Raw genomic sequence first — 26028 nt, forward strand, 5'->3', positions numbered from 1 at the left:
TGTATGTAAAACCTTAAAGAGGTACGTACGTTTTTGGTGGGATTGTATTAATGTATTTGCTTGTACAGTTTAATCGCCGATTACACTAATAACTTAATAATATAAATGTGTCACGAAGGGAGAAAATTAAAGTAGTTGTTTAGAAGTAACCTACCGTGATATCCCGCATTATCAGCTATTTATACGAATAAATGTGCGTTTGGAAACTGGCGGCAGTTCCATTTAAGAATGGCAGAGAGCCGGAAATGACGTCTCCCACCTGGCTCGCGCATTATGCGGTGCTCGACCCCGGCTCCAGCTCTCCACGTAGTTTCCATTACCGGCGCCGTGTCGGGGTTGAAAAGCAAGCCGCTGCCGTCCCCCAGGTAAGTGCCTAGAAACAAATGCACTTTAATAATTCATTTTATGCGTCAGCCGGTTTGGTTATTCAGGTCGCATAGTGAAAGAGGCTTTCATAAGCCCACAAAAGAGCCAGAAAACGGGCACGTTGAGTCGGGACGAAGGTGTGGATCTGGGCTGCCAGTAGCGAACCCAGAGACCCCAACGACGGCCCTGATAGAGCCCGGGAGCCGACGCTGCCCGCTTATTTTCCTTCGACTTATGTGAGCTCGGTGTCTGGAAGACGCGCTTCTGCGCTGCGTGGCCGAGTTTGCGGGACCGGAGTTGGAGCGGCTTTAAAAGCCCAGGGGAGCTGCTGGTAAACGTGTCTTTTTTGAAAGGGTTGTGTTTATCCTCTGATGGGGATGTACACATTCGTCGCCAGGCCTCACGGCTTTTTATGTTTTAGAAGAAACGAAGTTCAGTTATCAATTTGGCTTTATTATCTATCGGTGTGCATCTTGATCTTAACGGAAATGGGACTCTGGTTTACGGATGTAACCCTCTTTCAAACGGATGAACGCACTCTTCTTTTCTTTTTTTAGTTTCACGGTTGACTTAATCCTTCCGCTCGCTTGGGTGAGAGCCCCGATAACTTGAAACGGGGTAAAAATGAATCTCTTAGTGTGATGACTCAGAGGGCAACTTTGAGCTATATTGCCAGGCAATTGTCAACCAGGTGAGACAAAGGGCAACATATCTTCACCTGGATGGTTTCGAAAAGTTGCCCACTGCCAGTTAAAGTTTTTCAAGTATCAATTTCTTGTCCAATATCGATGTTAACGTCCCCGAACAACACTGGTAAGCAGCATTGCCTGGATACATTGTTCAGAAAGTTGCGTCATCACCCTTAGAGCCGTTAAGAAGGTGGACGTGAGGTCGCTCAGACCCTTAGCTGCTAGTTTGGGGTCTGAAATAACCAGTTAGGTGGATAGGTGGTGATATAAAGAGACCCATCAGTGATACATGTCATAACTTTGTATCAAACTTTCACTAACAGGAAGCTGTAGTTTTAACAGCACTTCATTTATGATTAGCCTTTCATCTCAAAGAGGAAAAACATGCCCAGAGACACACGCAAACCAGTTCACAAATTTGTTGTTATTGTATGTCATGCAGTGCAAAAAATGCCTAAGAAATCAATAGTGTGGCTCTGCAGGGTTTCAGGCTAAGACCGTATAGTTGTTTTTTGCAATTATTTTTGGAAACAGTGCACCTAAATTTTATAACTAGGAGCAATGGTGCGACTTGCATACGTGCCCCTCATTTATGCCAAAATATGCCCCCCATATAGCGGCTGACCACATGAAACACCCGGAGAGAGTGAGAATTGGTGTGATGTGTATCCGATGATCTCGCTCACACGCAGGAGCAATTTGGTCCGATTGCCTGTCCTGAGAGACACTTCTGTGGAGGTGCTCATAGTAATCACTTGGTGATTGTTTGACGGGTTGTAACAGAGGGGGCAGCGTGTGGTTCAGTGGGCTAAGACAATTTCAATAAAAGTGTCAATTATTATTATTATTAACATGGAAGTTTCATGGAAGTGCAGAAGATTACAGAAATGTCATTTTTTTTATTCTGTGGAAAATAAGAGATCGATCTGTTGGCCTGATAAAATAAAAATTGATACTTTATTGATCCCCATGGGGAAATTCTTTTATGCCTCCCTCAGCTTGCTCTTTGTAAGGACCCGCAGACGTGCTGAGGCTGGGTTTGAACTGGTGGCCGTCTGAGCCACACGCTGCCCCCTAATGTATTATAAATTTGTTGCAGGTCATTTAAGTAAAAACAGGCCTCTCATATCTCACGCACTGATTGTGTGAGACATGCATTTCAACCATTTCACATGCTCACAGAAGTAAGGGATAACGCCAAGGTGTCCTGTTTATATAGAATTAATGGGTGTGGCGCTGGCATGCGGAGTGGAGTTTTCTGCCAATAGCCAATCAGAAAATGGCATTTGTTGCATGTGATCCTGCTGCAAGCAGGTTATTACATGGATAGGAGTATATATGGAGTGCAGACAAGGTGGAAGAGCAAGATCCGATGAATGCAGTAGGCAGGGCTCTAAAATGTCACACATTGACTGTAACATGTGATCTTACTCCAGGCTTTTGATAAAACGTGAGAGACCTGGTAAAATATAAATAAAAGGCTGTGTCCTGTTATGATCATGGTCGTCCCCCCCAATAACTAACCAATAGCTCACAAACCAACTAGTTGAAATAAAAGATTAGTGCTGAAATGTTTCATGTATTGTTGTTGTTGAAATTGATTTACAAACATAGTGGTATTGAAAAAGTATTGTTAAGGAACCGGTATTGAAATCAAGGTATCCTTCTTTTACTGGTATCAAAATTTTGAACAATACTTCGTCCTACGCATGAGCTTCTGTGGTGCCTGTGAGCTCTGAGTCTGCAGATTATGGAAGAAAAATCCATGAGTATACAAATCCAAAATAAATGCAATCAGTAATTAATAATAAAACTTATGATAAGTGTTTATTCAGATATGATTATTGTAATGTGTAATTTCTGCATTGGAACATTTAATATACTAAACAACATAAAATGCAAGCTTGTGTAAGTAATGGGTTTTATTATTACAGGAAGGAGGAACTAACATATTTTGGTATGTCTGTTTTGGCTATAAAAGATGTATGCACTTGTTCAGAGAACTGAGTACAAAATGCAGAGAGACTTCCGAGTGCCTGTTCCCCCAAAGCTTTGCAGAAGTTAAGTTTTGTCAGACTCAAAAAACAAATCAAATCAACTTCAGCTAGATCAGCTCTACACCTGGCTCGGTATGAGATGTGGAAACAGGTGATATTTTTAACAAGTGTCCCTTTTTATACAAATACTTTTTTAAAGACCCTTAAAGAGCATGCAACTAAGTCTCCTTTTGGTTTCGTATTCCTGAACTGGGTAAGTGATGTTCTGAATCTGTTCTCATTTCAGGAAGCCTGTTCAGAATGAGCAGTTCCTGGACCATCTCTGCATTCTCTATCCAGTGTTGATGCTGCTTTCCTCGGCTTACGAGGATGGCGATCTCCATCCCCTGAGAGCCATCCGTGATGCCCAGACGGGGGCCACTCCTGCAGGCCCGGGCCCGCTGGCTGCTACTGGGTCTCCTGCTAGTGCTGCTCCTCACACTCTTCCTCTACCTGCTGGAATGCAGTCCCGCCGGTGACGCCGGTGCCTCCCTGCCCGGCTTTGCAGGCGATCTATATAGCCGTGAGCACTTCCAGACGCTGCTACAGGAGCAAGAGGAGCGACACCTCAGCCGTGTGTCCAGCCTGAAGCGTCAGATCGCCCAGCTAAAGCAGGAACTTCAGGAGATGGGTGACAAGCTGAAGGCCTTGCAGGAGAAGGATCCTGGAGGCCGGGCCCATGTGGAGACACAAGACCAGGAGCCCAGTGACCTGCTGGAATTCCTCCATGGGCAGATTGAGAAGGCAGAGGTGAACACTGGAGCCCGCCTCCCCAGCGAGTATGCTTTGGTGGCCTTTGAGAGCTTTACCACCACCAAGGTCTACCAGTTGGAGATGGGTCTGACTCGACACCCCGAGGAGAAACCCGTCCGTAAGGATCGCAGGGACGAGCTTGCGGAGGTCATCGAAGCTGGCCTGGATGTCATCAACAACCCGGAAGAGGATGACGGTCCAGAGGACGAAGATGTACCCGTGCAAAGGCAAATGTACAGTGAGAGTGATTTTGTGGAAGGTACGACTTCCCATCCTCTTAGTGGAAACTTCCGGGTTTTGGTGCAATCTCACAGTCTCTGGCAGATTATACAGGGACCCGAGAAACAAGAATATGAAGTTGAGTTAATTTTATATTAGATCATTTAAGGCACAGAGATATTTGAAAGATACTTGAAATTTGTCTTTGCACAGAGAAAGCTGCAGGTTCAGCAGTGCTATGAGGGTAAACGCATGAAGTGAGTAACTTGATGTGTCCCCAAGACTCAGTGAGTGCTTGGTATTGGTCTGCTTTTCAGCTACTCACCACAGGTTCTCTCATTTTCTGTTTGTTCATAAGCTGAGGATGTCACACCTTTTATTCCTAAGGCTGAATTTGGCTGTGTTGCACTGCGGTGCTTCAGATTGGACTGTATGTGTGTTATGGAGATGGTCATCTGTAGTTAAAATTCTGCCCTTGTTACCTACATGAATCAGGTCACTGGTGTCACCTGGTTCAAACCCTCACTCCTAACGTTTAGATCAGATGTATTATTTGTATGTGAGTTGCGTTGCTTCAGGATTAGGCCTTAAGAGTAAAGGCACCATTGACACGTTGGTGTTACCCTTGAGTCCCATTTTCCTTTATTATTTATGAGGAGCAGCAGTGAGTCATCTTACTGAAGTAATTTGAAAACGTGGGTTTTGAAGATGCATTTGCTCCTGGAGTAAGTGTGTCTGGAGTGTGGAAGATGAGGTAGCGTCTGTCTTTTTTTTTTTTTGTTCCCGGAGTCTCAGACTGAATGAATGCCTTGTTTGATGATGGGCATCACTGACTGTACTAGCAGACCTCTATGTGGCTTCATGTGAGATGCAGCTGAGACATTCCTGGGGGAAAGAAATTGTATTTGGTTTATATAAAAAAAGCCTTGTTTAATTTTGTTCCTTGCTGGCAAGAATCTGCAGGACCTCTCCTCTTGTTCATTTTCTCTCTCTCTCTTGTGTCAAAGACGTTTAATATTAGCACGTCTGGGTGAGACATTTTGTATTTCCTGGCTGGTGGCTCTGCTGAAATTCCACCGGAGGGCACCAGGGAAACACCCCCACAAATCAGGCTAGTTGCTCAAGCACAGAAACCTTACTGTTGTTTTTAAAATTGTGTTTCGTTCACTTAACAGTAATCTCTGCAAATTTTTATTAATCTTAAGATCAATTGTCTTAAGAGAATGTATAATAGAGTCTCCTATTCCATTTGGGGCCAGATACAATTCCTTTGTATGGCCTTAAGGTGATTTTGAGTCATGAGTTTTGGCGTAGTGCAGTTAACATTAACTGAGATGTAACTACTTGGAGAAAGGGAAAATGAAGGTCTAACCTCAGGTCTTGGGTCTTTAGAAAGTCAGAATCACCCCTTTTTTATAACCGTATGCTGAGTTTCTCTGTGCTTTGCTTGTGTGCGCTCTGGGTTTTTCCATAACTCCCCCTGTAATTCTTAGATTTTTCACTGTACTAGTTCTTTGGGAGCATGTGGCTTTTTTTTCGTTGAATTTCAAAACACTGAGTGTCCTCGAACCCGGCTCCGTTTCCAGGTCTGTACAGGACAGAGAGAGACAAAGGGTCTCTGTATGAGCTCTTCTACAGCAAGGAGGGCACCAGCAGCTTCCGCCACGTAACCTTGTTTCGGCCGTTTGGGCCACTGATGAAGGTGCGCAGCACGGCTGTGGACCTCAGCAATACCGCCATCAACATCATTGTGCCACTCTCAGGCCGCACCGAGGCATTCTCGCAGTTTCTTCATAACTTCAGGTAAGGTGCTGAAGTAGCATGCTGGCATGGGTGCCTCACCTTTGCCTTTCCCGTCACATTTTTTTAAACTAAATTCAGAAAATTCAGGTTTAATTGCAATTAGGGCTGGGCAATAAAAAATGGCAAAAATTATATTGCGATAATCATCCTCAATATCAATATGGCAAATAGTGATAGTTCTATATGAAATAATGTTACTTTCTCTGTGACTTCTTGTCTGGACCAGCAATGGAGTAAAAGTGCAGACAGTTGTAAAAACATAAATTGGGGGATTGAACAAATAAGAGAATGCAATAGGGCAGGCAGGGAGATGAAAGACAACACAGTCAAAATACAACTCACCAGGAGAGCCGGTAAGTCAAAAGCAATATGTACAGTGTTTAATCTAGCAAAATCCTAAATGAAAGTCCACAGTAAAATTCAGTCCATGAGAAATGCACACAGTAATAATCCACAGAGAATTCAGAAAGATTAGGAAGAATGTGAGCATCAGAGTTTCGTCAGTGCTAAAACTAAACCTGACCTGCCACCAATCACATTGTTTTGAAAATGGGCAACCTATGCACAACAAATGCACAGCAAGGTTCGAGTTAGTGGTGCACCTTCCAAGTCCTGGAAGAGATAAGCACTCACCTAAAGGAAACTTCAGTGCTGGTGTCAGCAACCACACCTTTTTAAAAAGGAATTATTGTGGATAAAAAATATAAAAAGCAGTGGTGTGTAGCTGTACTTAGGACATTTTTATAGAAGTCTATGACATGCTACAGACTGGTGCTGTGTGTTGTAATTTCTGTCAAAAACTCATGCCAACTAAAATTCAAAATACTACAAATTTCATCACGCTAAGCATTGCCATCCCGGAGAACATGCAGAATGCAAGCACTTGAGTCTCAGACACCAGCAATTATTGTTGCAGCTTTCATTTGCATTCTGTATTGGTTCAAAACAGAATTATTTTGCAGTACGAGGCAGGTGACAGTCAGAAAAATCCAGTAATAAACCATGCTGTCGCTGTATTACTAGTGTTGTGTCCTATGACGAAAATGTATAGTGATACACTGGAAAACGCATTTGTTTCAGAAGGCTGGTCGAGTTGTGATTTGGTTGAGGTCTAAGTTGAATTTCTCCATAAGGAATAATGTAAATGAATTTAATCCGTTCCAGACCCCCTAATGATTACCTATTTCAAATAATCTACCAACCTAATGATAAAAAGCATTAACATTTAATATAAAATAGTATACACAAAAAGCACTCATACAAAAGCAATAAACATGAAATAAATGACAAGTGACAACTCTGAAGAGAGAGGGGTTTCAATCCGTGCAAGTTTTAGCAAGTGTACTTTGTTTTGTCTTGCTCTGAGTGTTCAGATGAGTTGCCTCTAAATTTTTCTCAACCGACCCCATTCAAAGTCCAAATTAGTAGACTTGAATGTGTCTGACCTATGCAAGTTTTAGAAGGAATGGTCAAGTTCCAACATTTCGGTTGAGGTAGAAATCGAAAAAAAACCAGCAGACCCAGTTGGTTGAGTTAAGAGGCATAAGAAATTTACAAATGAGAGGAGGCCATTCAGTCCATCAAGCTCGTTTTGGAGAGAACTCAACTAATAGCTCAGTTAAAATCTTATCTAGATGCCTTAAAGGAACAAAGGGTATTAGCTTGCACTACACTAAAAGGAAGATTGAAGAAATCCTTTCTCAAATACAATTTAAAATGTTCTCCCACTAATTTCCACTTATGGTCACGACTTCTAGCGATTTGGCTGAACAGCATCCAGATATTAATATAATAGAGGAATATCTTATATAAGACCAGGAATCATTCTTGTAGCCCTATGTTGAACCCCTTCCAAGGTAGCAATGTCCTTTTAAGGTATGATGACCAAACCTGCACACAATATTCTAGGTGGGTTTTTACCAAGGAATTATATAATCTTAGCATCACCTCCCTTGACTTAAACTTCACGCACCTAGAGATGTAACCAAACATCCTGTTTGCCTTTTTAATTGCTTCCCCACACTGACGAGAGTGGGACATGGAGGCATCAACATACACACAAGGTCTTTCTCATAATCAGCTGCCTTTTTCAGCGGAACCCATAAAATATTTGTACTTCATATTTGTGCTCCGTGCATGAATTACCTTACATTTATCTACATTAAATTTCATTTGCCAGGTATCAGTCCAGTCGCCAATTAAATCAAGATCCTGTTGTAGCCTCTGTGCTGCTAGTTCAGTGTCTGCTACACCACCCACCTTGGTGTCATCTTCAAATTTAACCAGTTTACTGTATGTATTGCTGTCAATGTGATTCATATAAATTAGGAACAATAGTAGTCCTAAATTTGAACCCTGCGTTGCCCCACCATGAACATGGGCCCACTGTCACATTGTGCCTCTAATAACTATCGCTGCTTCTTGTCCGTTAACCAGTTTTCGATCCAAGCTGCTATAGTTCCTAAAATCGTTGCTGCTTTGAGCTTTAGCAGGAGCCGTTTGTGGGGGACAACATGAAAGGCCTTCTGCAAATCTAAGTAGATCACATCGTAGGCATTTTTGTGATCAATTTCTCTTGTAGCTTCCTCAAAGAACTCAAGTAGATTAGTTTAATAGGATCTACCTCTCCTAAATGTATGTTGGATATTCCTCAGAATGTTATTTGAATCCAGATAATCTACCATTTTCACTTTTCCAGTTATGCAAGTTAAACTGATTGGCTGGTAGTTCGCAGGATTACTTCTATCCCCCTTTTTTGAATATGAGCGTTATATTGGCACGCTTCCAATCAGAAGATACCACACCTTTGAGTTCCACTATATTATAGGGGAGTAACGGTACACAGTTGGGTACTTACCTTGGTTTTGAAGTCATGCTTTGGTACGTTTTCAGTATAGTAGGTAAAAGAAACGGCATAAATTGCTTTTTCTTTATTGAACAGTGGTTTTCTGAACAAAGTATGACTCTCAAACAGTCTTTGCCAATACTGCTGCAACCTACTAAAAAAATTTACTCAAGTAAATCAAAATAAATATTCTGTCATGTAAATAAAAATGAAATATCCGTTAATGTGCATATTTAGAAAACTAGCCTCACATGATCTGTACTGTGTTCACATTGGCAGCTTTCAGCTTCACATTAGAGCTGTGCAGCATAAATATGGTCTTAAATACAAAGCATAACAAAATATCCATTATGGTGCAGAATTTAAAAGATACCTGTGCTGCAGTTGGATTCACGTTTATACGTTTGCAGCTTCACTTTAGAACGTACACATGCATGCGTTGTGGTGAGGCTTCATCCACCCCTTTCCGAATGTTGTTCAGGGAAACACACAAACACTCAAAGGTTCCGCATTCGCTGTATTCGTTAGGTACATATGCGCACCAAACCGAAAGTCCTGTGCTGAAGATTACGGGTCCCGTTACACTCGCAGTATAGTGCATGATTTATTTATTAAAATTAGATTTGTTTGCTGCTCAATCAATATGTCATCTTTTTCATGTTCTGTTTAAGGGGTGTCCTAAGGGAATAAAGCATAAATGGAGCCTCAAAGTAAAGAAACATTGAATTATCATTGGAAATTATTTATTAATTACATTGAGGTAAATCTCAGTATTGAGTGATATGAAAAAATTGTGATAAAATATTTAACGAAATTGCCCAGTAGGGGTGGGTGGTATACCAGTCATTGTCATTACCAGTGCCATTGTGCACCAGATATAGATTTGAGAGACCTACAGCCTAAATACAACCCCTGGCAACAAATATGGAATCGCTACTCTTGGAGGATGTTCAGTCAGTTGTTTTCCTATGTAGTCTAAGATATGACACAAAACCATTTTACCTAACAGTTGAATAGTCCGGCTTTGTAAAACATACCTCCAAAACATAAAATGACATTGTTGCAATTAACAGCACATCTTTTTTCCGATCAAGTAGAGGAAAAAAATATGGAATCACCCTGTAATTTGCATTTCTGAAACAAATACCTGCACAGGTCTAATTAGCAAAATTAGTCTGCAGTTAAGAGAGTGCTTGCAGACCATAGTGAGCTGTTGCACTTGACTGATTGACAGGAAACATGGCCCCAACCAGAGAGCTACCATTTGAAACGGTGGAAAGGTTTATGAAACTCCTTCGAGAAGGTAAATCAACACGGAGTGTGGCAAAAGATGTTGGTTGTTCCCAGTTAGCTGTGTCTAAAATTTGGAGCAAGTACAAATAAAAGTGGTATGTTGTAAAAGGGGAACATACAGGTAGCCCTAGGAAGACATCCAAACATCAGGACAGAAAACTCAAAGCAATATTCCCTGAAAATAGAAATGTACAACGAAACAAGAGGCAAATTAGCAGAAATGGGAGCCAATGTTTGTGACTGAACTGTAAGAAATCGGCTGAGGGAAATGGGATTTAGGTACAGGAAAGCCAAATGTAAACCATCATTAACACCTAAACAGAAGAAGAAAAGGTTATAATGGGCTAAATAGAAGCAGTCGTAGACTGTGGATGATTGGATGAAAGTGGTATTCAGTAATGAATCCCGAATCTGCATTGACCAAGGAGATGATGCTGTAACGTTTGTTTAGTGCCATCCCAATGAAACACATAATGACAACTGCCTGAAGAAAAGTAAAAATGCACAAGTAAAAAATGATGTGTATTGTAAATGGACTGCATTTATATAGCGCTTTTCTACTCCTACGAGTACTCAAAGCGCTGTACATTTTATGCCTCACATTCACCCACTCATACACACACCGGTGGTTGAGGCTGCCATGCAAGGCGCCAACCTGCTCACCGGGAGCAATTTGGGGTTCAGTGTCTTGCTCAAGGACACTTTGATGGGGTCAGGAGGAACCCAGGCTCGAACCTGCAACCTTCCAGTTGCCGAACGATAGCACTACCTCCTGCGCCACCATCTTCCCCAAGTGTGTGTGCACACGTGTTCAGCTGTTGCAAATCCTACAAAGTCACAAACAACAAAGACGACACTGAGGGTGGCGGCTCTGCACTGATCTCCGAACAGGGGATATTGTTGACTGGTTCTGATATCACAATCATACTCAGTGTTGCAAAATAAGCAGTCTCTAACATGAGAATACTAACTGAAGCACAATTCAAATATCAGTTATAAAATACGTAGATGCACTGATCTCTGTACAACTCTCTATATGTAATATGAGCTGAGCAATAAAGGTGTAAGAAGCATTTCAATCAAATGTTAAAACCTTGTAGGCAGAAAGTCTTACATCATGTGTTAACAGTCACAAGTTGAAATGAAAGAGCAACATTTAACTGAACTGCAGTAAAATAGTTTTAAACACTTATTAAAAAATATAGTAAGTGTAGCTATTTGCTTTGAACCTACCATTACAAAAAAGAAAAATTCTTGTAAATCGGCATTTACTAATTTGAAAAATGCAAAATTTCTACTACTTTTTTTCGAGTGGTATAGATTTCTTTTCTTGTAGTACTTAATCTCTCTTCCAACAAAGACAGTTTTGGATAGCCATTTAAATGTAGCTTGCACCATGCAGAGAGTCCTGACCAGTGTCCTGACTCATCTTTAGGTTCATTTGAAGACCAGTTGAGAATAATGCAATTTTGTTGACATGTAGGAGAAAATGGATGCACCAGTTGACAATAATGGTGAATGGCAACCTGAGAAGGGTGTAGGGGAGAGGAAGTGGGCAGCCAAGTGTAAACACTCGTCCAGGCTCATGGAATTCCAATCCTAAACCCCCATCAACCATGGTTGGGAGGACTAATTAAGTAAGTCACTTCACTCCTCGTGGTTGCATATCATGCATTCATCAGACGTTTACAGTCAGAAATAAAACTTCAGTAAATTACAGCACCTTTCTTGCCTGTGTGCAACTTAATTCTTTCAAAATATCAGAACCAGGAAAACATCCATGAAGTCACTGATTGTCATTGACTAGACAGGAATGCTATAAGAAATCTCATATATAAGGTATTTTTGGAATGTACCCATGATCAGTTTCTAACTACCTCAATGACACAAGGATTGATAACTCTCATACCTAGACCTGTTAAAAAAACTGTTATATTGAAAACCTGATACTTTGCTCGATACAAATTATAAAATCTTTGCTCTCGTTTTTGCTAATAGGCTAAAATATGGTCTTTCAGAAATAATTAGTAATACCCAGGATTCATGAGGTAGATCAGTTCAGAAGAATGTTAGATGGTTTGATTTTCAAAAGGCCTTTCATAGGTTTTAACATTTTATCTATATTTAATGATTTAGAATATTTTGGAATATTTAGTTAAGATCTTCTATAGGGGGATTAATAGTTCTGTTTCACTCCGATTAGGTACTTCACAACGTTAAACAAGGAGTGAGGCAAGGTTGTCCTATCTCTCCCTTGTTGTTTATTTTGTCAGTGGAGATGTTAGCTATTTTAATAAAACAAGATGCCTCTATAAAGAAGCTCAAGGTATTTGGAGAGCAATTATCCATATGTCAGTTTGCAGATGATACAACAATTTTTCTCAGCAACAAAGAACGAATTCCACAGGCAATAGGTTTAGTTATTTTTATTTTTTTTATGATTAAACTTAAACGTGAGCATGTGAGCTTTTGCCAGTTCACTCAAGTCCATTAAAGGACATATGTGATACTCAAAAAACTAAAATATCTAGATGTTATTCTTGAAAAATAAAAAATTATTGTTGAAGAACACTGTCAAAGACAAATCTCCAAATTCTAGACTAGACTGAATTTTTGGTTGTGAAGAGACGTTACAGTTTTTGGTAGAATTGGTTGAAAGTCTTTCAAAATAATTTACCCTGCCTCCGTTCTGCATATTCCTCCAAAGATCATAAAAATAAATAGCCAATTAAATTTGAACTGCATACGGAAAAATCAGGCTCACTAATTTGCCGCATATGGGACAATAAATTTGTAGCAAATCTTTATTTTTTGAAGAGTGGTTAAAAAAAAAAACACTTTATCTCATGTATGATGGAGGAACATGCTGATATCTTAATATACAATGAGTTTGTTAAATTTCACATGCACTATAAGACAGTATTATGCTGTGATCAATGCTATACCTCAAGGCATGACGTTTCAGCCCAAGGGGTTTTTTGATGTTTTCTACAGTCAACCCTCAGTTATCACGTCTGTATGTAGGGGACTATGTTGTTACTGATAAACATAAATATATAAGGGACTTTCTGACACATGGTCTTCCTCACAAAGTGTCTAGAGTGTTTCCTTGTTTCAGTTTCCAATAAAATAACAAAATATTTCATCCATCCATCCATTCATTTTCCAAACCGTTTACCCTACTGGGTCGCGGGGGGACAAAATATTTCAAATTCCCTATTTCACCCAAAGCTAAAGAGCTTAATTTTAAGTTGCTTAATGACATTTATCCATCTTGTGAGTTCTTAAGGATAAGATTTAATTTTGATGGAAATTGTCATCAGTTCTGCAAGGGTATTGAAACAGCTGAACATCTGTTTTTACAGTGTCCATGCTCCAAACGTTTTTTGGAAGATTTCATACAATGGCTTGATGTAAAAAAAATAAATAAATAAAAACTAAAAATAGACTTGCTTAATTATATACAGGTAAAATATGAATTCTGGAGTAATGAATGTAATGATCAATACCTTCTTATTAAACTGTATTTCAGCAACATTTTTTATACACAAATGTAGTCAAAACCCATCATATATTGACTACATTTTTTTTGTCATTTTTTAAAACTTTAAAATGTATGAGAAGTAAAAACAGTGTTAAACTTATTGAATGTATTGAAAAGTACAACTTACTTGAGCTTTAGGTAGCATCACCCCTGGATTATGTTGTATTCATCTACTTTTTATTATTATTATGTTTATGTTAACATGCATGATTGTGCAGACATTTGTGTATATGTATATACGGCTACATTCTGCAGTGGTTGTAATATATTTTGTTTAACTAATTTTCAAGTTGTAAATCCTGTATGCGATTCGGTACATAACCTATGGTATGCTGTCTGCAATCTGCATATTTATGTTTGAAAATTGTATTAATAATATAATAAAAAAAGCACTGTTTGCGTTGTGTACGCCTCAGGTAAAGTGTATCGTGCCCTTAACACCTTAACCATAATCCATAGCCATCCAAAGCCATAATCTTCCTAACAGAGTGGCTCTGTGCTGAAATCTTACAGCTGAAAAGTATTGAGATGCAGTATTTTATAAATTTTTGCTAAATAGGCATAGTTTACTGGTGACTTAACGTAAACTTTGCTGAAAATTGTTTAACAGTTATGTTATTTTTTAGACAAACCCAGGTGAAACAAAAAAGTTTCCTGGTTTACTGGTGTGTGGCTCATGCTTTCAAAAAATCATATGGCAAATCTATATTATTCCATTATAAACCTAAAATTTGCTACATCAAAAGCATTAGGGTAGTTTGCAAACCCTGCAGATCATTTACAAGGTAAACAAAAAACTGTTACATACATGTAAATGCATGCGTGTGCAGATAGGCCCGAATTGAAAGTCTCAGTCTAGAGAGCTGACCAAAGTTGGCAACCTTGCATTTTATTTGAAATAAAGTAAAATGCACAGTTTTCGGCTGAAACAGCTTGTCATTCCCTTGCATTGTTACTCTGACAATTATAAAACGAATATGAGAAAACATTACCTATGTCACTTGTATCTTTTCAAAATAAAACCGCCCATGCTCAACTGTAATAGCAATTAAAGTGTACTTAATATATTATAAAATATTCTTTTAATTTGTATAAAAGGACAGGACATTCTAATCCTACCATATCTATCCTATCAGGTGAACCCTGCGTGTTTGGAGGCTGCAACAGTTAGCTAAATTGGTGGTTAAAAAAAGTTTTTTTCTTTTATTGTCAGACTGCTTAAAAATATTGCATTTGAGTCAGGCCATTAACAATCCATGTTCCATAGACGGGCCGTCGACGCTATTGTTAAACAGCGTGCAGCATAGCTGATGAAGAGAAGTTGGTTCCAAAATGCTTATACTTCAGTTATGTGGAAGTATTTGAATTTATGAAATCCTCCATGGATCTAATTTAATTTGCAAATTTTGCAAAGATACTGTTTGTGCAACAGGTGTTAACGCAACCAGTTTTATCTATTATTTGTTGTAAACTAAGTTCAGCAGTGCAGTTTTGGACCAAGGTGAAGTGCTAATTTGTACTAAAAACTTTATACACTTTAGTATTAAACAATAAAAACACTTTTGCTATATTACTCAATTTCTTTTATATGTACAGCATTTTCCATACTTTAATTAAAGTTTATTATGATGCTATAAGCAGTGTTTCTTCATAGGATGGAATTGCTGGTTAAATGGTATGGTCAGTTACCATTACACATATTCGAGTATGGTTGGCTTGTAAACAAAATAATTGTGATCTATATCGTGGATTGTTATTCCTCCCAAAAATATTGTCATGTTGGTCACATAATCCACCTCTAGGTTGTTCTTTATCTTAGCCAGTGTTTTGCTATAGGTTAGTTTGGTATGTGGGCAAAATCCTCTTTTTAGTAAAATGGTTCAGTGTGTGCAAATATACTCATGATGTTGTTAAACTCCTCTTTGCTTTGCTACAGTCTGTCATGCTTCTCAATGACCTTGCACACTCCCCTTCGCTTTGCTGTGGTCCCACAGTGCCTTCCCATGGCCTCACGCTCCTCCTTGCTTTGCTGTGCTCTACTATGCCTCTTGATCGTGTCACTCTCATTTCAGGGAGGTCTGCATACAGCGTGACAAGCGGGTGCATCTCACTGTCGTCTATTTTGGACAGAAAGGTCTTCAGGAGGTGAGATCCTCCTTGGAGAAAATGTCCAGGTTCGTGTTTAGAATGTTGTTACTTTCCCTACATAGAATCTATAAAACATAAAACATAACCTTTTTACTTCTGCATTGAAATTTGTAGAGACATTTTGCAGATAAATTTGTAGTAGGGTGTGGAGTGCTGTGGAATACTGATACTCAAGCGGGTAGGTAAATAAATCAGTATTTATCTCTATGTGTTGGTCCCCAAATCTGAAGAATCTGTCCTTGGAGGCCATTTATCTTGAACTTTGTTTGTTTGAGTCTTAGAGTGTTTGATGAGGCTTCCTGTCTTTATTTCATAGGCTGGAGAGCTTCTCCAACTACACCCTGATCCCTGTGGATGAGGAATTTTCACGGGGGCGTGGTTTAAATATAGGGGCCCACGCATGGGGGAACAGTGACGTGCTGATGTTCTTTTGTGATGTTGACATTTACTTCAGCCCCGAGTTCCTCAACACATGTCGGCTTAATACGTCTCCAGGTATTGCTACTTATTCTGTCTTTTTCTGCTCTGCTTTACAAATATATCTCTTTATTCCAATATGCTTGGTACAGTGGTAGTTGTCTAAAAACATTCCAAAATAAACTACTCCTTTATTTAGGTAAATGGTCTGCTTTGCGTGTATAGGTCTTATTTGTATTTTATGTTTTGTGTATTTTAAGAGAACCCCACGTTTGAATTCCACTCCTGCTATACTAGTGTTCTTTGCATGTTCTTTCTCTGAATTTCATCCATCTATCCTTCCATTCATTCTTCACTGCTCATCTGGGTTGTGGGGGTAGCAGTCTGAGCAGCGGTGACCAGACCTCAGTCTCCCTAGCCGCCACCTCCTCCGACATTTAGGCGCTCCCAGGCCAGCGTGTCCTGGGTCTGCCCCTTGGAGTTTCTTCCCACACCCCAAAAGCACGCATTTAGGCTAATTTTTGTCTCAGTAGTGCCTATAGTGTGTGACCCTATACTGGAAATGTGCTTTGAAGAAGGATGTTTTCAGATGCATGTTGGTGTGTTCAGTTTGAGGTGAATTACTGGCTCTGTTTTGTGTTAGTTCTTAACATTCCTCTTTCTTTAGGCAGAAGAGTTTTTTATCCAGTGGTCTTCAGCCTGTACAATCCTGCCATCGTTTATGGGAACCTGGAGCTATCTCCCAGCATTGAACATCAGCTTGTGAGTATTTCCAGAAATATTATAAATCGCCTGACAATATTATTAAATATTATACCCATTGGCCAATTCTTTATAAGCTTTCAGGAGATTGTAACATTTTTTTTTACTTTTCAGGTTCATAAAAAGGATGCTGGTTTCTGGAGAGACTTTGGATTTGGGATGACCTGCCAGTATCGTTCAGATTTTCTCAGCATCGGTATGTGTGGAGACACCCACAGCAGAGAGAACCCCACCTGTCTGAGCTTTCTTGATGAGTCATGTTCCTGTTTACAAATCTTTGAATTTCTCCTTCTCTTCAGGAGGCTTTGATCTTGAAGTGAAAGGCTGGGGCGTGGAGGATGTCCACCTGTACAGAAAATACCTGCGAAGCGAGTTTGTCGTTGTGCGGACGCCCGTCTCTGGCCTCTTCCACCTGTGGCACGAGAAGCTTTGTGCAGATGAGCTAACCCCAGAACAGTACCGCATGTGCATCCAGTCCAAGGCCATGAATGAGGCTTCACACTCTCACTTAGGCATGCTGGTGTTCCGGGACGAGATTGAACAGCACCTTCGCAAGCAGGCCTACAAGGTCCAGAGCAAGTCTGATGAGTAGGCAAGACCTAATGAGTAGGCAGGGTTTGAAGATCACACGGAGCAAAAAGAACCGAAGTTCACTGCTGAGGCAGGAAAGGAAGAGAATGAACAAGGCTGGCTTGTTCTTGAAATGATGCACAATACTGTCTTTGTCTTCCACAAATCAGTTTGAAATGAAGTCCTTTTCTAACATTATTATATTGATCTATCTAATGAAGGAAAGGCAGTTTGAGTAAAATGAGCATTTGTCTCTTTTACAGGCTGATGTCCTGTTTCTGCTGTGTATCCTAAAAAAATAACATTCAGAAGCTGAGTGTTTGAGTGGCGCTGCAAAAACAATTCCTAAGGCACCTCAATTTTACAAATTTTTCCCAGAAGTATTCTTAAGTATGAAGATATGTGTGATACATGGCAAAGTCATAAGGAATAAACCAGGAGCAGCTGAGCTGAGGTGCATGCGTGTCACATTGCTCTAATGGCCTCTCCTTAGACCTTCCTGCTGCTGTACTCCCCTCCGCTTGGGTGTTATACTGCAGGAGAGATGGTAGTATAAGGATGGCAGTCATCTGATATTGTCCTGCTGAAATAGCACTAAAAGGCACCTTGTAGTCAACTGGATAATGGATGCAAAGTGTGCTTTTTTTAACTGTCATTCAGAAACATTTTGCTTTGGTTACATTTGTGTTGTCCATAAGTCCATTTTGGCTGAAATATGGAGGTGATGTCAGCTCTCAGCACAGAAACACCCCAGTGGCCTGTAAATGGTTGATGGATTTTCATGTTTTTCAGGGATTTAATTTATCACAGGTATATATGCCTGTGATTTGAGAGGATAACATAGGATTTACCGTAGGCAATGATCAGACTATGTCAGGAAGTATCTGAAACCTCACAGTATTTGACAGCATCTAACAACCCTGACGAGGCCTTTCTCCCATTGGAATTTATGCATAAAGTTGTTAATTTTCTAATATCAGCCTGATTTCACTTCTGTGCTTCTTTACTTCTAATGGATTGTTTTTGTCCTAACTTGAATAACTGGCATTGAGCTTCCTTACAGATTTGTTGCTGTTGTGTGTTTTATTCATGGGGACCTTTTAAAGTGTTTTAACTGCAGCAGTGGTCTGGGTGGAGCTCTGCTTTTATCTTCTCTCTAACTGTTCTGGATTGTCTTATGCTTCAAGAAGTTAAAGAAAGTAATTAAACCCAGTTTTTATGGAAGCAGCCCACCTCACTTCCTGTGTTACTGGTGTGATGGGACAAAGTCTCCGTTGGCTGTTATAATCCTTATAAATTGCTTCCACGTGTAGGACTTTATACAAGTAGATTAAATCTGAAGGTTGCTGACAGCATCCGGTACATTTTAAAAGCAAGCTGAAAGGAGGTGAACATTAGCAGTTTGACCAGTGTTTTTAATCGACTTCCACTTTGCTTTCAAGTGAGCAGTAGGTGAAAGTTAGTTGAATTCATTATAAACATTTTCAGCAGTCGAGGACAACAGTACAGTACATGTTAACGCTAAATCTTTCCTTTATTTAATGTTTCCTTTGATGCAGCCAATGAATTTGGTTGTGAGATGACTCCCATAAAACCCATCCAGTCGTTGACAATGCGAGTATTTAACACCGCAAAGTTAAGAAAGCTCATGCCACAAGTGGCTGCAGCGCCCCCCTGCTAGGCAATGTGCTTTAACATCACCCATCTTAAGGGGCCTTCTGTTACAGTTCATAAGGGAATGTAAACAAACCAGTTGAAATGCAATGAAAGCAGAGATGTCTCACCGAGAGGCCTTTTTCACATTAATGTAATGTGGAGATTATAGATGGGCCCCTTGTTTATTACCACACTGCAGACCAGAGCCTCATATACAGTGTTGCATCCACAATTCACTATTCATTATTCACTGGAAATAAATGCTTGTCTGTTAATTTTGTGTTTTCACCACCAGTATATAAATGACCAACAAGCAAACATCTGTCTCTATATAGTTTATAAAATATGGAGTATAGTTGAAATTCACTAGAAATTTCATTTCTGCTTATAATTGAAGACTCATGATGTATTAATCCTATTACTTCAAATAGAGCACAAAAAAGCAGAAAGAAAATGTATCTTTCCCCCCCCCCCCCCCAGCACTAATGCAAGGTCTGTTCTGGGTAGACGCCCATCATCTTGTAGATCTCCTTCAAGATCAGCAGAGCTGTGTCTTCAGACTCCCTGAAAAACAAAGGATCATAAACTACTGAACAGATGAACAAGGGTGACTTGTGTGGAAACGCAGGATGTCACTTTTTTTCAAATTCAAACAAATTTCATCTTAATCATATAAATTTCACATGTGTATTTATATGTATTTATTAATAATTGCACTGTGTCCATTCGCCACCAATAACTAAGCAAGACAGCTGGACTACTGAACATGAAGTGTACATACATAGAAATATTAATTAAAATCCACCCTTAAAGAAATCTAGAAAACCAAGGGGTGATGCTTACTTTTGTTTAAAGATATTACAGCCGGGAAAATAATGTAAGATTGACAGTTAAGGTTTAAACCCAAACCCATTTACAGGTATACCTTCCTCCTCTCTAGAATTCTCATTTAGTGATGTGCATGGGGATATGCAAATCGGTACTGAAAAATTCCAGAAAGCGGGTTGGAATTCAAACCTTAACTCCAAAACCATGGTAAAGTTAGGTTTACATGGAGATTTCCAGATACATTACAAACACTGAAAAATGTATTTCAGTGTTTGTGTGTGTACTTCATATTCAATAGACCAGCTGTCTTGCTTAAAGTAACTGGTGGTGAATGGACACAGTGCAATTTATTAATTATACATGTAAAAAAAGCATCATATTAAATGTACACTGTATACACTGTCCCCCAAAGTTTTTCATTAAAAGCACACTTTACAGGACATATCTGTCTTATTTAGGTTTATCCTTGCCATCATGTTGCAGCAAATGGGCAAGTGTAGCGAGAACCCTCACCTTTTAGGGGCTCCATTGATGGTAAACAAAATTACAATAAATGGTCTAATGCACTTACAGGCTTCCGCTACACTTAAAAATTTGAATAGATTAATTATTGTTTGAATATGAACTTTCCACATCATGTTCAAATGAATGTTTGAATATTGGTTAAAAAGTGACAGCCTTACTGGAGCCACCCGCAGTAGGGAGAAGGCTTTTATTCCACCTGTCTGAACTTTGTTGTACTGAGAGGGAATCATGCTGAAGACCCCCAAACATACTCATTGCCAAGTCAGTTGTATGTGGAGAGACTGAATCTCAGTCCAGATTCTTGTTCCTTCATAGCAGACAATGAAAAGGTAGTTAATATCTATTTCAAACACAATGTTTCCATACCAGTAACACAGGTGGCTCTGCAGCGCAAACAGGTATTCATTAAAGCTCTCAATGGGCTTCTCCTGCAGCACATAGTCGATGCGCCCACCCCCATTCAGCATCCCAATCTTCACCGGGGGGTCCTCCTCCTTGACAGCGTCTGGGTTCTCCACCAACCTGAGAACTATAAGAGGACATGTCAGGTAAACGGGTGACCAGGGCGTCAACGCTGACACTAAGCAAATCCTGACATTGGTATCTGCTGACCTTCACTATCCTGCTTTTCCTCCTCCTCCTTGATCTGATTGGCCACCTTCTCCAGCTCTGCCTGCAGCTGGGGTGAGGAGGTATGGGCACGGGCGAAGTCATTTAGCGTTTGCCAGGCCGTCTTCAGGGAGCTGATGAAGCCGTGCTTCAGGTCAGAGCCCATACGGCTCAGGCTCTCTTTCAGCTCTGTCAAGGTCACAGGGATTAGCAAGCTTAGCTTCAATATAACAAAACTTACTTTTAACAGCTGTGCCAGCTAAGAAACTCCATGAGAATCAAGCACCCAATGTTATTTAGCTTTGCCAATTACTTTAAACACATTCAATGTTCTGCCAGTGAACAGCAGAGACAGGAAACAGAGATCATTCAATATGCAGGAAAGCAGTGTTTTCAGTGCAGTGTTTTTACATTCTAAGTGAGGGTTTTTTGAGTTGTAAGAGAGTATTTTTGAGGGTCTTAAGTTCTAAATAAGGTGGTTTTGGATTTTCAGTGCAGTGTGTTCTAGGCGAGTTGTTTCGGGGTTATAAATGCAGTGTTTTTAGCTTCCAATACAGTGCTGAATTTAAAAGCCATTCCCATCTGAAAGGCTGTAGGGGTTTTGTCTATCAGAAATGACTAGCTTATGAAAGCAAAACCAGGCCTGATGGAGAAGGTCAGTACCCAAATGGAGCCTCTTTCTCCCTTTGTGGTGAGGAATGAGAACTGGCTTCAGCTCGATGTTTGGCAAAATCATTGGCTCGATCCTGTAAGCCACCGGGTCCAGCTACAATGGCACATGGGTAAAAATACTGCAGGTTAATCTGACAGCCAGCAGGGACACGCTATGCGGTTCCACAAGTGGCCAGACTGACCGGGTGGTAGATGTTAAAAAAACCCTTGCAGGTGGGCAGCTGGTAGTTCTCCTCAATCGTCTCCAGGCCACGTACAGTCAGGAACATCCCAATAGGAGAGCCCAAGGCAAAGAAATTCACAGGCTCGAAGTCCAGAGTGTGGTAGACCACAGACACCTGAAGATCAATGTGGCACAGGTAAAGGAGGCATCACAGTAAAATAAGTCTGACAGCTGGCTATGTGGCTGTGTACTGCTAACTAATTACACAGTGGCCTGGCAAAATCCACATTTCTGCCGCTATGCTAAATACAACAAACAAAAAGCAGTTCAGATTCATCTCTATCAGAGGTTACACACACATACCTGCCCAGTACCCACTTCAAAGTAGTTATAGTCCACATGCACAGAGGACATCGTGCCTCCACCAGGGACCTTCTGGGAGACAGGGTCAGCAACAGCATTTGCTAATTGGCTCTGTTGGGCTGTCGGATTCCCTGTCTCCGGGGCCGACCGGAACTCGGATGTTGCCTGTCTCGCTGTCTGGTGACAAGGAGTGGGGGGGGCTAGGGTTGATATGCTAATACACGGGAAGTGTTACTGTGGAAAAAGCTTGCTAATGGCTTACCTGCGTGGCCATCCGCTCTTTCACAAATTTGGCTATCTTTTTCCGTGGCCCGAGTGGGATTCCCAGCTCCTTCATGTCCTCCACGGTACACATGAGCTTTGAGTTTGAATGAAAGAAGTTCATAAGAGATAATGAAAGGATCCTTAGCCCATCCTATGACCATCTCAGAGGGGCTGGAACACATCTCTCACCAGGGACTCCATGTCAATCTTTTCCTCTTGAAAAGTGTTGAGGTATTCAGAGAGGCTGAGATGCTCCAGTACAGCTGAAAGGTTGGCTAACTCCTCCTCTTCCTGCACAGGTCCCTCATCCACCACCTGCTGGGGGGTGGCATCACCTCCCTGTAGGAGGGGACCTGCAACCTACAGGAAGGCCAAAGCACATGACGATGAGAACATGTCAGGTTTTTTTTTTTTTTGGGGGGTCAGAGCGAAATATTTTAAAATCACAGTGCCACAAAAATAGCATCTGAAACAGAACCGTCCTTAGGTTCATGCAACAAGCTGCAATTCTCAAATGATACTTAATGAAATCCACACCTGCTTACTCTCCTCCAGGTTTCTGCTGTCAGCAGCAGGGGGAGGCAGCAGTGGGAAAGCCATTTTCTGATTGGACAGCAAATCAAAGAGGATAAGAGAACCTGCAAACCAAAGATGGAGAAACATGAGAATCACGGGATTCTTGAACAGAACGTGGCGGCATCATACCTCCATACGGACCTAAACTATGCCCCACCACGGACACGCTCCCCTGGAAGCCAGGGTTCCTTTTCATGAAGAGGGCGAACAGCCGGTTCATCTCTATGGCCACCGTGTCTAGGATGGTCTGGCAATAGGTCGGACTGTTGTAGAAGAGCACATCCAGCAGGGTCTCGTTGGTGAAGTGGCGCAAGCGGCCGATGCTGGGCAGAGTGATCTTCTTCAGCCGCCTGAGAGGGAGAAGAGTGATACTGTCATCATACCGAGGGGGGGCAACGAAGGAGGATGGTGCTCACGCCTCAGACTCACCTATCCACACCAGTGGCATCCCCATGGAGCGCAGTGTGCCACTGCACGGGCAGGAACTCCACACGGCTGATGATATGCTCCTCCTGGGCTCTCTGGAAGTGGCTTTGCAGCAGCTTCAGTGAGACGCTGCGGAAGTCATCCACTAATGGCCGAGACACAGGGGCATTAACAACAGCGGGAGCCTCTAAATGAGCCCCAGAATCAGCCTCAACACTGCAAGATACATACCACACTCCACCACACTCCTGAAGCGCAGGTCACACACAGGGCCAATCCCATGGACCATGAAGACCAGATGGTCCACCTGAGCCATCTCTCCTGCAGAAGAGCACAGGCTGTCAGAAAACATGAACAGAGGAGGTGCATCCAAGAAGTCATTATAGTTGAACAGCAGAGTGAGACGGTGGGCAATACCGTCGGGGATGTCATCGTGCTCATCGTCAATTCCTCTCTTCACCACCCGGGGGCGTGTCTGGCCGTCCTGAGTTGTCCCCCACTCGTCTGGCACTGCGGACGGCTGGAACTGAACGATAACCTGAGGGCCAGAGGATGGGGATATGATGGTTAAGGACATTCCAGCCTCTGCTGTCACGAGCACCATCTGAGAAGCTTACCTTCGGGTTGTGCATCACAATGGTCTCTCCTGTAGGAAACTCCAGCCTACGATGCCATTGGTTTGTGGAAACTGCTTTCTTATACTCAGCCTAAAGAGCAGAAGCACACATAACACACGTGTCAGGGATGATGTACTGACACGTGTTGGGGGAAGAACCTTTATCCAATCACATGCTTGTCGTGGTGGGGACTGGGACACCTCAAGCTTGTCGCTGAACTCCTCGGAGTAAGGCACAAAGCGGCTGTCTGCATCGCCTTTGTAGAACCAGGTGCAGCGCCGCACCTCCGTTGGGTCCTCCTCCCAGTAGATAGCGTTCCTGAGGCGCTCATACATCTGCACATCATAGCGGCCACCATCTGTGCGCACCACCACGCTCTCTGGGTCTGGCTGGACTAAGTAGTGGAGACAGGAGCGGGGCATATTTATCCCCGAAGCCGCAGGTCACACAGGCAGCAGGACAGACGCGCACTGCTGCTCACCTGAGTTGAATGTCTCCTCTAGCTGAATAGAGTCTAGGATGCTGAATGGAAGCCAGATCTTCTTTGACTCCACTTGTTTACAGAAGAACCAGTGAGGCTGAATGCGTTCATACACACTGTAGGAATAGGGCATCATGGGCGTAGCCAGCACCAGGGGACCAGCAGTGGGTGGGGCAGGCGGCAACTGTCCATGTGCCAGTGATGCCTGTATATCAAACACATGCACAGTCAATTAAGCAGTGTCTCACACACAAGAGGCAATAAACAGAGAGAGGGAACAATGACAAGCCCACCTGTGAAAAGGGGGAAGCCACACTCTGGTACATCTGAGGAGGCGAGGCCACAGGCACACTCTGAGAATACGCCACAGACTGCGGCTGTACATGGTGCTGCTGGATTTCCGGGGGCGTCAGGTAGGGATTGGCCCGGCTGCTCAGGGGCGTGTGGCGGTATGGGTTGTACCCTTGCAGCTGAGCCTGTGGAGGGGGCAGGGCTGTAGTGTTTGAAGGCGGTATGCTCCTCGCCAGTGGGTTGGGGTACACCACATTTCCAAACTGGGAGACTGGAGCAGGATGAGAAACTGAAGAGCTAGGGGGCTCGCTGGGGATGGACACGGTGGTTGAAGTTGCTGTAGGAGGTGCACAGGACTGCCGGCCAATGGAAGCAAAAGGATCACTGCTATTTGTCGGGTTTGAGAAGTAGGTGAAGGTGGCAGGTTGTGAACTAGAGCTTTGGCCCAGAAAACTGTCCTCCTCCCCCACATCTGCAGAATCATCTAGATGCCAGAAACGAGCATCGTTAGGCTTTCACTTTCACAGACGATTTACCAAAACATAATATCAATCAAGGTTTCAAAACATAAAGTCCGGAGATTTTAATGTACTGACAGCCGTTAAAGCCGATTGTGCCAGGTGCCAGCGGGTGTTTAAACAAGTATTCGTCACCAGAATAGTGTCATTTGCACTGTTTTATAGGATAACAGTCCAGGACAGTGTCGTTAAGATTACTCTAGTAGGCTTTCACGTCATTCATCCGTACACCGTACCCGCTCCATACCGTTTACCCACGCTATGAAAAACGGTTACTAAGACCAGTAAGATAGATGGGGATAACCAAGGTACCCACACTCCTACTGATACCCAGACTAGACCACCAGTTATATCTCAGCCAAGGGTTACAGCTGAGCTCCCGAAGCGGCTGAAGACACATCTTACCTGCTGGTAACACAGCCGGACCCGCGGCCTGACTCACAGGTATGAAGGGCACGTTTAAACTGAACTCCGGTGCTGTGGAGAACAGCAGGTTAGTGCTGGAGTTTGTCTTTTTCTCAGCCATTTTCAAGCAGAAACTACACGTAAACCAGAAGAGAAGCGACTCAGCGGACCGGAAGTCCGAGTTCAAAG

At 41.9% G+C, this 26028-nt stretch overlaps 2 protein-coding genes across 2 annotated transcripts; one reads left to right on the plus strand and one right to left on the minus strand.

The window, feature by feature from the left end:
• Positions 1-213: 213 nt before the first annotated feature.
• csgalnact2 (chondroitin sulfate N-acetylgalactosaminyltransferase 2) lies at positions 214-18672 on the plus strand. The gene is made up of 8 exons (XM_049009060.1): positions 214-365; positions 3339-4103; positions 5650-5866; positions 15621-15722; positions 16013-16191; positions 16781-16875; positions 16990-17071; positions 17175-18672. The coding sequence occupies exons 2-8, from the start codon at positions 3455-3457 to the stop codon at positions 17465-17467; spliced, it is 1617 nt and encodes a 538-aa protein (XP_048865017.1). The 5' UTR covers positions 214-365; positions 3339-3454; the 3' UTR covers positions 17468-18672.
• Positions 18673-19421: 749 nt separating this feature from the next.
• Positions 19422-26013, minus strand: LOC125739182 (SEC23 interacting protein). Its single transcript, XM_049009035.1, has 18 exons — positions 25840-26013; positions 24919-25400; positions 24626-24830; positions 24345-24538; positions 24145-24234; positions 23945-24065; positions 23759-23848; positions 23531-23672; positions 23243-23451; positions 23063-23163; positions 22715-22885; positions 22524-22619; positions 22262-22438; positions 21918-22073; positions 21727-21829; positions 21067-21252; positions 20821-20983; positions 19422-19665 (listed from the first exon to the last, which is right to left on the minus strand). Exons 1-18 carry the CDS (start codon positions 25958-25960, stop codon positions 19584-19586), a joined length of 2889 nt encoding a protein of 962 aa, XP_048864992.1. The 5' UTR covers positions 25961-26013; the 3' UTR covers positions 19422-19583.
• Between the last annotated feature and the right edge of the window lie 15 nt (positions 26014-26028).

This window comes from Brienomyrus brachyistius, chromosome 3 (assembly GCF_023856365.1).
Source record: "Brienomyrus brachyistius isolate T26 chromosome 3, BBRACH_0.4, whole genome shotgun sequence".
NCBI classification, from domain to species: Eukaryota; Metazoa; Chordata; class Actinopteri; order Osteoglossiformes; family Mormyridae; genus Brienomyrus; species Brienomyrus brachyistius.